This window comes from Corvus brachyrhynchos, unplaced genomic scaffold (assembly GCF_000691975.1).
Source record: "Corvus brachyrhynchos isolate BGI_N302 unplaced genomic scaffold, ASM69197v1 scaffold202, whole genome shotgun sequence".
In the NCBI taxonomy this organism is placed as follows: Eukaryota; Metazoa; Chordata; class Aves; order Passeriformes; family Corvidae; genus Corvus; species Corvus brachyrhynchos.
In genome coordinates this window covers 3,591,180-3,606,692 of record NW_008238132.1, presented here as the reverse complement: position 1 = coordinate 3,606,692, position 15,513 = coordinate 3,591,180, and the positions used below count along the sequence as shown (strand labels likewise).

The window sequence follows — 15,513 nt, the reverse complement described above, 5'->3', positions numbered from 1 at the left end:
AAGAAGGGGGTTTTTTTGTTATTATCAGTATAAAAACCCCATTATTAAGTATTTTTAAAATTCTAATTTGGGAGGTAGCGGTATGATGTTTAATAATATCTTTTAAAATGTCCAAATACATAGTATGTTTTGAAACATAGTTTATGAGGAAGCTGCAGCTAACTAGCATAGTCATAATCCGAACGGTAATGTTTATTAATATTTTGTTTGCCTTCAGTAGCATAGTAATAGCTCCTTTTAAATATAATTGAATAGTGAGCTTTGACACAAAGTGAAACTTAATGTTATTTTACTCAGACTTCTCTGCAATTAATCTTTTACTAACCAGGTTTGAAAGGCAGAGGCCGCCTTCGCCGCCGGCGCGGCTCAGGCGCTGCCGCGCGGTGCGGGGAGACGGGAAGCGCGTTTTCCCGCGGGCATGCTGGGACCGGGAGTACGCCCGCTCCGCTTCCCGTCTGCCCTGGCCCCGCGTGCCGGGGCGGGATCCGTGCGGCGCCCGGGGGTGCGGACGGTGAGTGCCGGAGCCCTCCGCGGGTACCGGGGAGCGCAGTCCCCGCCCCGCCGCTGCTCCTGCCTCTCCTGCCCGCTCCTGTCTCCTCTCCCTGCCCGCTCCTGCCTTTTCTGCCCGACCGTGCCTCTTCTCCCAGCTCGTTCCTGCCTCTCCCTGCCCGCTCCCGCCTTCCCCGTCCGCCCGTGAGCCCGCAGCGGGGCCGGGCTGTGGGGGCTTCGCTCGGGCTGCGGGGGGAGGCAGAGGTGTGTGGGAGGCGCTCCGGGGCGCGGCCGCGAGCTGTTCCTGGCCCCGTCCGTGTGCACGGAGGTACCTCCTGCTGCCGTGCGCCTGCAGGTTCCAATGTGCCCGAGTGCTGCCGCATGGCGCCGGTAGCATCTTCGGTTGTTGGAAATGCTTATTTTAACCTCTGAAGGTGTTCGCGAGATTGAGAACTCTGTCTTAAAATTATTTTTTAAAATTATTATTTTAATGGGACAATTACAGTTGTCACTTTCGCTTACTGGTTTAGATTTGTCATGTGTACGAAGTAATTTTAATCACATTAAAAGGTTATTAAAATCTGGTTTGGAGATCACTTAATAGGTCATCTAATGCTCATAGCTCTGTAAAAGTTTTATGTATGCTTATTTTTGTGCAAATGTGATGCAGCAACCTTTCTCTGAGAAGGAGATACCTTTTTTGTTTTACATAGCAAAATTATTTTGAAACTTCTGACTTCCTTGAAGATCTGTGTCATTTCATTACTTTTTTTTTTTTTGGCATTTAAACCCCAGAATTTTATTTCTGAGAGCTTGGGCAAAGCAATGCAACAAATTTATTATTATTTGAGTACATTGCTTCTTAACTACACCCATAAAAATTAGCTAGATGGTTATAATGAATATGTTTAATGAATTAATTAAAACAAAATATAACATTAATATTTTAAAATTGAGTTGATGATGGTTAGCCCTTCGCCAAACAACAATGGGCCATGTTGATCTGGAGCAAGTCCATATTCATCAGCAGAATTAGGTCTTTTGGAACTGAGTCCACTCATGCCCCTGAGCAACTAAATCCAGGATCATAGATGATGAGCCCAAGTGCCTTTTGCTGTGTTCCTGGTGAAGGGAACAGGATCCCTCTCCTGCAGCTGGTTTTAGGCACTAGAGCAGTCCATGAGGGGTATCATTTGCTTTCTGTATATTAAAGCAGTCTTGAAATTTCTGCCGTGGATTCAATAGCACCTGCTGGCTGGCGAATCTGGGAGGGTGCAGCGGTAAAGGTCCTTGCCTCCTTCTGTAGGTAGTAAAACAGGCGTTCAGACAAGCAAGGTGCAGTACTTTTGGTTTTACTGCACATTGCTCTTTCTTCATTGTGGACAAATGGATGAAAGTAAATAGGTGAGAATAGTGGGCGACTTGAGTAGCGTGTCACAGTAATTTGTTAATAAAACGCATGAAGATGTGCAGGTCTTGTCACTGATGAGTAAAAAATAATCGTGCTAGCAAACTGAAATGTGTGTTTCCAGGAGATCTTGTTACAAATAGGTTCATGCTCTTATTTTCTCAGAATCCACGTTTTTGTAAAAATCAGTGAGCAGATGGGACCATGGCACTGACAGGGTTACTAGGGAGTGCTTCTTTGTTAAACCTTTTCTGTGGGAGTAGTCCTAGAATAAGTGTGATTTCAATTTAGTCTTCCTAGTAGAGCCTTGCTCTCCAGTACAAAATTTTAGAGCATAGTAGTAATTCATAACATAGTTTGCAATGTTGATGATATAAAATTAAGAGGAAATGATCGTTCACAGAGCAGGAGTAATGCTAAGGGGAGCCTGGGTCCTATAAAACCTGTAGGCCAAGTGTCTCAGAAAAATATGGGAGTTGTATTTCAGAGTACCTGCTTCTTACTCACTTCTCGGATGGAAAATACTATGTTGCTTAAGTGTAAATATAACATGGTAAGGAGTATACAGGGGACATAAAGCACATAAAGCAGTTCCCCTGTTTTCTGCATATATGAGTGAGTGATTTTTTGCAAGTGCATTGCAGTCCTATTGACTGATCTGTTGTGTGGTGTCCCCCTTTTATGGTAGTGGATATAATTTGGCACATAATTCTGGACATTTCATACATTCTCTATATAGAATTCTTTACCTCTAGTATTGATTTGTCTTCTCAGCAACATTTTTCTTTCACCCGTAAGGCATGGAATGGTTGGATTTTTCCAATGACACATATGGCAAAATGAAGCTGTTGTCTGCAAAGCCCTGTCCACAGGAGCTTTTCTATAGTATAAATAAACTGTTTGAAGAGGTGAGAGAAAAGACTTTTTCCAGCCCTCAGTCAGTACAATGGTGGTGATAAAAGCTTCTGGTTTAAACCAGGACTAAAACAGGTATAATTTTGTCCATGACAGTTGCATTTGTGTTGGTGTAATCAAAATCATGATATGGGCTTGTTGCAGTCCTTGTGTTTGTTGTTGTGGGTTTTTTTTAATAGAATGCTTTCTTTTTCTAGTTAATAACTCTGGCCCATGCACTGTGTACTTTTAATTTCAGGTGGTGGAAAAATAAGAAACAAAATGAAACCTTTCCAAAAGGTCTGTCTTTTCAAGAGCCTGCTTGCCAATTGCTACTGTTGCAGCCAACTTGACAGCTGTCTTCTCCTTCCTGCTGCGAAGAAGATAGGCTGTGTGGTGGGACTGCACAACCATGGATCTTGGAGGCCAAAGCCTTTATTGGACACAACCAGATTCACTCTGTCTTTTAACAGTTGGCACAGGAACAACCATCAGGATTCTCAAGCTTTGTGGAAGCATGAGGCTGTGCAGAAGTATCTGGAGAGTCTCAGCAAGGAGTACCAGCAGATTAGTCATCTGTTAAGTGCAGACTCATTAAATGGCTTTGAACAAAGAACCCTGAGGAGAAGATCTGCCGATCTGTCCCCCATTGCAGCTGCGTTTCAAGAAATCAAAGAGGCTGAAAGAGAAGCTCAGGAGTTAGAAGCAATGTGCACAGGTAAAGGAAAACACATCTACTTGCTTGCTTCAGAACAGCAGCTGTGCTTGTGATAAAGTTCATTGCCCAGCCTTTGAGGGAAGCTTGTGGGTAAATTCGACCAGCCCTGAAACACTCCCTGGTCCTCCCTGCTCCCGGGAGCTTGCATGCTGCAAGGGCTTTCTGCATCCAGCCACATCCTTCTGTTTTTCATCTCACCTCACTTTAGTTTGAGTTCTTAATATGGTAATTTTGGGAGAGTAGGGATTGTCTGGAACCTGAAGGATATCCATCTAGCAGAAATAGTTGGGAAGCATTTGTTTTGAGGTTATTTTTTAGGAGAACTGAGAGCAGTTTGAACTGAAGAAAAAAAAATTAGCGAGCCTAAAACCTTTGATAGACTTTAGCCGTGTTATTTAAAATGGGATTCCATCTGACCAGTTCAGTGATATTTATTGAGCAAATGACATGAACTTTCATTAGTCTCTGAGTTGTCAGCTCTAAATTTAAATGGCAAAAGCTAATATTTCTTTGAAAATGTTTGGGGAGTCCTTTAAGGAATAAAAACCGATGGTTTTTTAGAAGTTGCTGTTTTTCAATAGTCTGCTACAGTAGAAGTTGGGGTAAAAAGAAGTTTAAAATTGTTGCTGGTTTTTGTATGATTTGGGAATAAGAAAGTACAAGGGGAATAAAAAAAATTACAAACTAAGTAATGGTGCAACATTTGGGAAAAAAACCCCAACATTGTTACAAGTGTGGGGAGGAGCACACAGTAGGAAGGAAAAAGTGGAATCCATTCTGCTACAGTAGTAAGTATTAAGGCAAGAGAGGGAAACACTGACCTGGAGAGAATGGGGTTTACATTAAAGCAGTGAAGGAGGGGAAAATCAAAGGACAGGAGAAATCGGTACCCAACAGTGTAAATGGAGGAGGACAAAAGTTCATAAGAGCTTTTCAGAGAGAGAGCCAAGGAATCTGGACAAAACAGTAAGAGCCATACTGAAATAAAGATGTAAATGTGACTTATTTGGACAGGTAGAAAACATTTTTATTCTTTAGTTTTAAAAATAAATTGATGTTTATGCTTTTGGAGAAAAAATGGTTATTTAAAATATTTTATCCTCAACCCTCTCTAATACTCTTCAGGGGAGAAAAGAGGAGAAAGACTGAAGGAGACACAGTACAAAAATTTAATGCTGAAAAAGCAGTGTTCTTCAAAGACTTAAAAAGTATTAAGAAAGCTCTGGAAAATTCATATTTCAACTTAGAAAGGCTATTTTTGGATCAAGTGAATATAATAAAGAATTTTTCTAATTCCATAAATTATGATGTGGAGGGATGGAGTGAGTTCTAGTTGAAGGAAGGGAAAAGAATGGTAAAACATACAGCCAATAAATTAATTAAATGAAGCCAAATTATTCTGTCTGTACCATGTATCCTGTGGCCGAGTTAAAACGCACATGTCCCCTTCATTTGGCTGCCCATTGTTTTCCACTTAGCTCCCTAACTGACCCTCTTCTCTCTAGTACCTGAATTCCTGACAATTGATGTAGGATTTTATATTTGCAACACCCAGTGAGGCAGAAAAATATTTCCCAGTTTCCCTCTGGTGATGGGAGTCACGAGGTAGGTTAAATGAATTCTGTTGTGCAGGGAGGTAGGAATGGGATGCCAATCCTTTGAACCATAAGCTCATTCACCACCCCCAGACCACCTCACACTGCTGTTGACAGTAGTTAATTTGATACTGTTTATTTAACTGATCAGCAAACATACTTCTTGGACCAGCTAGAAGTGTTTGAGAGTCCAGTTTTATGCTGCATCTGAGACAAACCTATGGTTTCCATTCTGGCCACAAGGCAAAAGGTTTTCACCTCCTCGTCGTTGCTTTGTTCCCTCACTCTTACTCCCAGCTGCTCAAAGCTGGCTTCAACCATTCCCCTCATTTGTGTTGGTAATTGTCCAGTTGTAATTTAAATCTAGTTCAACTTGGCATGGTAAAAACATGTGTTTATTCAACCAGACTTGATTTTTAAATTTCAGTGAGTAGAATTGTTTCACTTTCTAATGAGTAGAAAAGTGGTAGAAAAGCAGGAAGAAATATGAAGAGGAGAGGGGGCTCCCTGTTTTAGCAGTGACTGGTTTTCCACTTGACTCCAGCTGTCTTCCAAGTTTCTACTTAGTGTATAATCTATTGGCAAATGATCAGCACTTTTAGTTACTGTAAACTGGAGCCTCCACAGCAGAGAAGGCTTGGAGCTTCTGTGAGCTTTACCTGAGAATGTGTCCTAGTTTGTTAGTAAGCTCTAAAATGTGGGAAGGGGCAGTCTAATCACAGGTAAAATATCTGCTGCTCCTTCCAGCACACCTGGAAGGTATGATCATTGAGTTAGCAATGTGCATCCTGTCTTGGGCTGCTCTGTTTGAGTATTTCACGCTGGCAAAACGCTGCAAGCTTTTCTGTGCTGCAGTGCATGTCTGTGGACAGCTGTGTTATAATTTGCTCTAGGTGAGATTGGCTAACATCTATTCTTGTTGTTGGAATTTAGATCTAGACAGCAGAGATGAGAAACAACTTCTAGAGCTTGCCTTAGAAGAGAAGGAAAGCCTGGATAAAAAAATGAACGTGTTGTGCAGAAAGGTGAGCCTGAGGTAAAATTTTACAGCTTTGTAAATAAAGATGTCAGAAAAACTTTCCTTTATGATCTTACCAATAGATTCTGACATTTGAGTTTAATGAAACAGAAGTCCAGCTTCTGTATTCTCCCTGAAAAGAAGTGGCAACATCACTTATTAGTAAGCTTCTTAGTGACAATTTCGTCTTAGAAACTGATTAATTGAGTCATTTCTCTTGCTTGCTTGTCTGTCTGCAAATGCTGAAGGGGATTATAAAAGTGGTGAGTCTGTGCTACTGAGACTTGACATGACATCCTAGTAACTGTTTGTGGCAGTGGAACATGCATTCTTGAAAGATTTCTGTTTGGAACTTGCAGTCTTTCATTTTCTCTTCAGCTGACAGCACCCCATGAGTGGGGAAAATATAAGCAAAGGAGTTGAAACGATTCAGTGGAGACCTCTGTGTTTGGGCTCATTTCTATGTTCAGAGTGAAATAATATGAAATGGGACTTTCTCAAATATAAGATTAATGTAAAGATTAGCTGGGTTAGCTAATAACTTTATCTTCATAGGTAGCTGGGGCTACCTGTGACCTGGCACCTGACTTTGCAGGACTGGATTTTCAGCTAGCTTCCATATGGATGCACTAGCATGTTGCATTTCCACACTGACTGCACTGAGTTGCAATGGTCATTGGACAGTTTTTAGTCCTACTTAACTAGCTTGCCAAAGGAAATCAGTGGCTGAGTGTGCTCAGACTGTGGCAATTTTGAAGGCTGGCTGTAAATTTGATTAAGAGAAGATCTGGGGTCATGAAGAAGATAATGGCTTTTTTTTTTTTTTTCCAGCTTTTCCAGCTTCTAGTGCCAAAGGAAAAATATGATAGAAGTCCTGTCATATTAGAAGTGACAGCTGGCAGAACAACTGGAGGTCAGCAAAGCCCCTACAGTGAAGATTACTTCAAACCTCCATGCAACTCTATTAAACCTCTTATGGGTTATTCTTAAAGCTTTTTTTTATACTTTATTGGCATAAAGTAATACTTTCTGAAGACGAGCATTAACCTGCCTAATGACTGGGGTTAGAGTTGCAGCTAAATCTAAAACCTGCTGTTTATGTGGTGATGCCTTTTTATTTTTAGGGGACATCTGCCAGCAGTTCACTAAAGAAATGTTTGAGATGTACCAGAACTATGCCGACTACAAACGTTGGACCTTTGACATCGTGAACTATACGCCGGCTGAGATAGGTACAGCAGTTCTTCAGAGATTCTACCAAGACAATGAAGTTGAATACAGTGTTTCTCTGCTGTATTTGTCACACACTATTTTCTCTCCAGGAGGGTTGCATCATGCTGCTGCTCATATTTCAGGAGAGAATGTCTACAGGCATCTGAAGTATGAAGGAGGGACTCACCGAGTGCAGCGAATCCCTGAGACGGGCATGTCATCAAGAATGCAGCGTATTCACACTGGGACAATGTCAGTCATTGTCCTCCCTCAGCCAGAGGAGGTAAACTGTTCATTGGGGTGGTAAGGTGGTGCTGTACCCCGCCTCACCCAGTTTGGCATTGGAGTACGTGTTATTTAAGACCATGTTACTGTTTTGGGGATTTCACTGATAGCCAAGTGCTTTGTGCAAGTCCCAGCAAATGAACCACGAGTGCTCTGACTCTGGAAGGTGACAGTCCTTGGCTCTGTACTTTATATGTATAAATGGATCATCAGAAGCAACTTTGCAGAGATTTTCTGTTGCCTGAAAGAGCATGTAAATGAGTGATCATTTCATTAAGTTCCAGCCCCAACACTGACAAGGCTCACTGCTATGAGTAAGCCAATTTTAAATTACATCATGTATTGAGACAGAATATATCCAAGAAGATACTCAGTGTTGCATAGTAACGTGATTCTGCACGTCCTTTTGATTTTTTTTTGTTTCATTTAAATTATTGGTGTCCATCTCTGTTAAGTCAAGGACAGTCTCCTTTGAATGTGAATGAGTGTGTTGGCTAGTCCGTCTGAGATCTCGCTGATACTGATAGTTCTAACTTAGACCAGCAATTTACACACAAAGTAAACAAAACCAGATCCTGTAGGCTTTTCCCACACCTTCTCCTGTTCTTTATAATACTATCCTTGCAACATTGATCAGATCTGAATGTTCCTTTCCCATCCACTGAGCTCAAACTCCAGGTCCAGGTCATCACGGACTCCTATTTTCAATGTGGCAATCCTTACATGGATGGATCTGGATATGCCTATTTTCTCCTCAGATGATTCTAAGTACTGTTGCAAGAATCATTCAGGCTTGACTCATGAGCAACATCCTTACACTGCTGCTTAGAAGTGTTTTTTAAATATTTGCTTATTTCTTAGACTCTCCACCAAAGCTAGTGGTTTTACAAAACAGTGATTTTGTTTTGTTTCACACACCCACATACCTTGTTTTGTGAAGGACCTGGAGTAAGAGTTTGAAAAACTAAGTGAAATTTTTAAGGCATCATTTGTTTTTCAGAGATATTTGACACTGCATTTTTTAAATTACAATGATTATGACTGTTATTTAGGAGCAGTTGTAAAGGAGCAATTTTTTGAGAAGTGATTTCTTATTACTGGTGAGTGTCACTGACATCCAAATATTTTTAGAATGATCGGGGAGTAGTAATTTTCTTTGATTCTAGGTTGATGTTAAAGTGGATCCCAAAGATTTGCGTATTGATACATTCAGAGCCAGAGGAGCAGGAGGGCAACACGTTAACAAAACTGATAGTGCTGTGAGAATTGTGCACCTTCCCACAGGTAAGTTTGGCTGTACTTTGTGCTTCTAATCACACTGAATCTGTGTCTTGCAAAGGAAGCCTGTGATCCTGTAAGTTGTCTCATGCAAGACTGGGCCTTATACCAAAAAAGAGGAAGTAGCCCCTTCTGGTTCTGTCCCTCTTGTAGTGAGGCAGTGTGAGAAAGGGGCTGTGTACCAGGGGCACAGTGATTATGCCAGTTTTGTTTTAGAGGGAGTGTTTAATAAATACACTGTCTTTGAAGGATGAAAGAACAAATGGAGGGTGACAGGGAAGGGATAGAAGATGTAAATAATTCGCACTGTGTGCTCTGTACCTTCAACAGTAATGGCCAGTGGCAAGCAAAGGCGTGCTTTGCCTAGCTGGAATCTGTGTAGTTACATGACTGATTAAAAAGAAGGCTTGAAGATTTTCATTCAGTACTAGATAATGCTATCATATGTTGGATAGAAAGGGAAATGTATATTGATGGGAAGATAGTGTGTAGACTGGACCACTCTGTCTTTTTTGGGATTTGTTTTTATTGAAACTCAGTGAGCTTCTCTCTGTACAGATGCAGAATCACTTTAGGCGCACAAAATTACAGCAGTGACCTGAAAATAGCTGTTCCCTATGTGCCTTTTTCTTTCAGAAATCAAATGAGAAGTACTACATTTCTTTTAAAGACCTTTATTGTGTTTTATCTCATTTTTCATAATTAAGTTCAAGACTCACCAGTCTTGATTAGACCCCCCTCTTCTACTAGAATAATGAATTTTCCAGTCACCAAGAGCTTATCTGGACTAAGGTTTTTAAAACTTGTGTTACACTGTTTTAACATGCTTCTGTAGACTGTTCAAGTTGCATTTTTAACATAATGACAGCTAATTGGAGTGAACCCAATTTCTAGAGGCAATGTTAGAACCTTGTTTGCTTCATGAAATTTTAAAATATCCCTGACTTTTCTGTAGCACAGAACAAAGCCCCCCGGTGCAGCTGTGACAAGTTTAAAAATGCACTAATGGTTCTGGCCAGTGTGTTAAAATGTCGTTTTATCCTACAGCTGAAAGGCCCTACAAACCAGCACTCCAGTAGGTTTCATTTGCCTAATGTGTTAGAATTAATTTAGCTCGTTTGTTCTTTGTTACAACGGGCTCTTGGATGCCTCTGTGAAGGACTGGCCGTTGAGTGCCAGCAGGAGCGGTCCCAGCAGATGAACAGGGAAATAGCTCTGCGGACACTGAGAGCTAAGCTGTACCAGCAGATCATGGAAAAGCAGATCAGTCAAGAGCAGAGCGCCAGGAAACTGCAGGTGAGGACAAGTGGTGGCTGAGATTTGGAGAGGGTGTTGTGCTGTAGATTTGTTTCTGATCTCTTTGGGTAACAGGGACAGAGCAAGTAAGAGTGTGTGTCTAACCAGGGATGCTTACAAGGGAGAAGAATCTTGTAGTCTAAAGTGGTAAGTCTGCCCTTACTTATCCCAGCTCAATGCTATTGTGGAGTTCTCAGGCAATGAGAAGAGACATCAACGGTGGCTGGAAAGAAGGCTGGCTGAAATTATTCAAAAGGCAAAACTCGACATCATGTACTGAATGCCCCCATTAAGGCCAGAGTTACACAAATTTAGCATCAGTAAAAAGTTATGTTCAATGAAAACTGGGATCGGAAGTTCTCAGAAGTTTCTAAAGGGGAGTATTTTAAGGCCATACAGGGCTTTTGAAAGAAACAAGTAAATAAACAATCCTGCCACTATGCAGTTAAGTAGCAGCTTATTTGATACAGTTAAGGTAACTTTTTGAGGAAGAAATAGCTCCTGGAAGAGTTACCTCAAGTTATGCTGCAAAGTGTGCTTTTCTCTCGGAATGTCCTATCATTCTTTTCCCATTCTTAGAGTATTTTCCCATTTGTGGTGTAAACTTCAACAGTGATCTATTGGAATAAAAATGCTTCAGAATTAGAGAATTATTCAGTACTCCAAATTTTCCAGCTCAGCTATTTAATCACTTACTTCAGGTTGCATTTAAGTGTATTGTCCCTGCAGATTATTAACCCCATCATTGTAGGCAGTGACCCATTTATCTTTTGTTATTAATTTCAGTTTGAGAGCCTTCAAAGCTGCATAAAGGATTTGTATTTATATTTATATATTAAATTTATATGAATAGTGTGGAAAATCAGGCAGAAGTAAATTACCTTTCCTAATGTTTCAGAATTTATTCAAGAAATTCCACGTTCTGAAGTATACATGTGGAGTGCAGATGAAATTTTCACCAAAGCCCACTGAAGCAGACACCCATTTGTTTCTCTGAGCGCTTTTTAGCATCTAATTCTCCATTTTATGAAGACCCACAGTGTTTAGTGGAGTGTTTAACCACAACTGTGCTACATTTGGGTTTCTGCTTCGGAAGTTAGAATTGCTGTCTGCACTCTCGCACTTCACCACTAGAGGGTAACTTAACTTCTTACTCTTAATCTCAGTCTTTTTCGGTGCTAATTTCCGACAGCCACGCAAGGACTGTGCTGCTTCCGTTATTAGTGGAGACTACTTTCATTATTTTTTGTGGGAGCTACAGCCTCCCCCCCCCCCAAAAATCCCACTCATATATTTTTTTTAAATACAGACTCTCTTACCTTACATGACCTTTGAGAGTTACGTGGTTCTTCCAGCTACAGGGCTGGAACAGAAATATGCTGGAGGATATAAAAACTTGGTCTGTGATACAGAGTAACAAACAATACTGTTCAGTAATGCCACAATATTTAAAAAAAACCTATATGCCAAGCCAGTGACCACTAGGTCCGTAGTTGGAAAAGGCTGATCCATTACAGTTTATTTTAAGTATCCTGTTTTAGAGAAGTGTTTGGTTTTTTTAAAACACAACATAACAGATTTTGGTTTTTCCTGCTTTGCTGAAGTTGGGAACAAGAGCCCAGTCAGAGAGAATTCGTACTTACAACTTCACCCAGGACAGAGTCACTGACCACAGGATCTCATATGATGCACGCAATATCAAGGTATGGGTTGCCTATGTGAGTGTTCAGATATTTATGTTTACCATAAGCAGAAAAAATTAGCTTCATGAGCACAACTTAAGATATACATATATGAAGAAAGTAGCCAGTTGTGCTCTGACAGAACACTGTAGATTTAGAAAGCTTAAACTTTCTTTCCTGCCTTCTTGTAGTCCTAGAGATTACTGGCAAAGGCTGTAGCTCACTGGCTTACTTCTCTGTCTGTTTTTCTCCTATATGTGAGTGAAAAATGACCAAGCATGTAGTCCTCAATGAGATCCATGAGTCCCTTGGCTAAACTTGGCAAGTGACATTTGAGATTCTTGAAGCATAGTACATCCAAAAGAAAAACCTTGCAGAAAGGACTTTTTATTTTTGTTAGGCCATTCTTTCTTCCTCCTAATGCTGGAGTGAAGAATGAGAAAAACTTTTATGTTTGCATCACAGGCCACAGTTAAAAGAAACTGAAACTGAATGTTTGCATTTTAAGATTCTCTGAGATCTTGTTTCTGAGTAAATATCTACAGATGGCTTGAATTTTACAGATTTTTCAACCTGGAAAAGAGAAGGCTTTGGGGTGACCTAATTGCAGCCTTCCAGTACCCAAAGGGAGCCTACAAGAAAGAGGGAGATTTTTACAAGACCATGTAGTGAAGGAAAAGGGGGAATGACTTGAAACTAAAATAGGGTATATTTAGATTGGATATTAGGAAAAAATTCGTTACTGTGAGCATGGAGAGACACTGGAGCAGGTTGCCCAGTGAAGCTGTGGATGCCTCATCTCTGGAAGTGTTCAAGGCCGGGTTGGATGGGGCTTTGAGCAACCTGGTCTAGTGAAAAGTGTCCCTGCCCATGGCAGAGGGGTTGGAACTCAATGATCTTTATGGTCCCTTCCAACCCAGGCCATTCTATGATTCTATTTATTGGGTTTTTTTACAGTGGAAAAAAACCAAAGCAATGGATTTTTTTGTATTAAATTTATGAAAAACAAAGTTTAGGGTGATCCCTCAGTATTTTGGCTTAGGTATTCAGTTTGCTGTTAAGTGCTGTTGCATAAGGAGCGACACTTTTCAAACTGTACCCACAGGTGTTCTGGGTAGCTCCAGAGAATGCAGAGCATACTGAATATGGAGTGGTTCATATTTAATGGAGTGTAGAATACCATGGCCAGGGAAATAGTTCCATAATTACATAGAAGTGGCTTTTGTTAGACAGGTACTTAGTGTTTGGATCTTTCTTGAGTGAAACTGGAACCATAAACTCCCTAACAAAAGTTAGTTGAGCTTTCCTTGCAAAACAGCCTTGCTCTTGCCATGTTTGAATGAGGTTCTTCAATCCTTGATTGTTCTTGCAGGGGATTTTCATATAAGTGCATGGGTTACACGAAAGCAGGGGCAATAGCTGCTGTTGTTGCAGCCAGAAGCCACGTGCCTTGCACAGGCAGGCAGCTGATGTCCTGCTGCTGTCCACCATTGCTGCTTTCACATGGCAGTCACCTGCAAGGATGAGCAAGTGGAGGGACTGCAGGCAAAGTGCATTTCAGGGGTTTGAGTGTTTCAGGGTAAAGCTGAAGGACAGTCAGTAATGCTTTTGTCTGCTTTTTTTTCATAGGAAATTCTAAGTGGGAAAGAAGCACTGGATAAGCTAATCAACAGACTACTGGAGTTTGCAGAGATAGAGGCTGTCACACGGTATCTAGAAAATTTGCAGGCTTTAGAAGGAGGAGGCTGAAGACCTCGAATAGTGTTAGAATTGTTGTGTTTGGTAACAGAATAAAACAGATGTGTTTGTTAGATGATACACTGATTAAACCTATTCCTGTGGTTTTCAGTGTGTGACACTATTCTTTTTGTACCTTGGTGCAAGTGAGTTGAATTTATTGCAGCAGCCCCGGCAGTAAAGAACCAGCTTGGAGTTCAGTGTGCACACCTCTCCTGTCTTGGCAGCTGGGCTTTGTTAAGCTGGGCCTTCTCTTGACCGTATCACAGCTGGAAAGGTGAATTGTGGTGGTGGAGCAGAATAAATACCACATAGTACACTTTTTGTCTGGCAGTGGGAGATGTTCCTCTCCAGGTAAGAAACTGATCTGCCCTAACATAGTCTAGAACATGGCCTCACGAATACAGTTTATTTTTACCCATTTATTGCATGAGCTCCCTAAATGAAATTCCTTGTAAGTAACTTTGTATTATGATGCTTTATTTTCTTAAAGTATACAAAAGCAAAGGGAGTGAAGGGGCCAGAATGTCAAAAGAGAAGCCTGTTAGCTTTCTTCCAGGCATTCTTGGGTCAGCTTGTGGTGGGAGGGGCCCACATGCTGCAGTGGCATGTAGAAGTACCTGCTCTAGTTTTCAATTAAGTTTATGAGGTAACAGGCAGCTTCCTGCTTCCTTGCAAAGAAGACAAGTTCATACTGCAGAAGCGTTTCAGCAAACCAGGTAGCTTGGGAATTCAGCTCCTGTCGTTGGGAATGTCTGCCTTTGCCTGTCCTTGAGGGGATCCAGATGTCTACAGGGCACTCTCGGCTCTGACAGGACTTGTGCTGATGTTTTCCCCTGCACGTGTGCCGTGCTGGCAGGCACTGAGCACAGGCAGGCACTCGTTGTATGCCTGATTCTGGAGTGCTGACACAAAGATTGGTGCTCTGCTCCGCTGGGTTCACTTGCGAGATCACGGTGTCTTCTTTGCATCCTGCTCGTTCCAGGTTCTGCTGTAAAGCTGCTCTGCACAATCCTCTGCATGAGAAGAACCAGTTCATTGTTACAATTTAAATTATGCCTTGTGGTTGATTTATATTTGCATATTTATTTTGTAATCATGAATGATGCAGTGTGAGGAAATGTCAGGTAATTTAAGAAAAATAATTATTTCAATACTGAGTTCTTCTAAAGGGTGTAGGTTTTATTACTGTATATATAGCAACAATTGTAACATTATTCAGCTATATTAAGAAAGATAGAATTTGTAATGGGAAGAAAGCAGGAAAACTATACTCAGTTCCTCCATTCTTGAATTTTTTTTCAATTTTTTTGTGTGTTCTTATGAGCAAGCTTTGACAATTTCTGACTTGCTTCCAACACTTTAATTACAAAAGCTTTGGGGCTTCAGTTGGGTTGGTTGTTTTTTTCTTTTTAATTGATAGCTCTGCAAGTCAGTCAGGAAACGTATCACCATGCAATTCAGGATTCACTTGGACTTTGACTTCTTTCAGTAACCAGTCCAGAAAAAGAACCCTTCAGAAAGATTGGCAACTGAGCTTATACTTCTTGCAGTGCCGACAGACTGGCAATAACTAATATGATGAGCTGTAGTAGAATATCCAGCTAACATGGTTATCCAATTACCATGCTCACTTTCATTATGCAATTAAATTAACCAATTTATTTTATTAATTGTATCTCTCAAACAATCTTAGAAACTTCTTAAAAATTTTTAAATAATAAGATTCCACTTCCAGGATTAGTTAGTGCCTATGAAGTTCTTCACTATGAAAAATCACTGAAACACTTAAAAATATGAGCCTCGTTTATTTTACTGGAAGAAAGATAGTGATATTTCTGTAGGACCTTATGGACATTTGTGATTGATCAATTTTCTGTAGCCTGTTTTTGTTGGTGGTT

The 15,513-nt window shown here is 40.8% G+C and overlaps 1 protein-coding gene across 2 annotated transcripts; it reads left to right on the top strand.

Moving 5' to 3' along the window:
• Window positions 1–397: 397 nt before the first annotated feature.
• MTRF1 (mitochondrial translational release factor 1) lies at window positions 398–13,723 on the top strand. Of its 2 annotated transcripts, XM_008633139.2 has the most exons (10): window positions 398–511; window positions 3,051–3,509; window positions 6,038–6,129; window positions 6,954–7,035; window positions 7,247–7,354; window positions 7,445–7,617; window positions 8,786–8,903; window positions 10,057–10,193; window positions 11,798–11,896; window positions 13,505–13,723. In XM_008633139.2, the coding sequence occupies exons 2-10, from the start codon at window positions 3,074–3,076 to the stop codon at window positions 13,622–13,624; spliced, it is 1,365 nt and encodes a 454-aa protein (XP_008631361.1). In that variant the 5' UTR covers window positions 398–511; window positions 3,051–3,073; the 3' UTR covers window positions 13,625–13,723. The 2 variants fall into 2 exon arrangements, with proteins under 2 accessions (XP_008631361.1, XP_017589057.1); XM_017733568.1 differs by lacking the exon at window positions 398–511 and having other exon boundaries at window positions 1,395–3,509.
• Window positions 13,724–15,513: the final 1,790 nt, after the last annotated feature.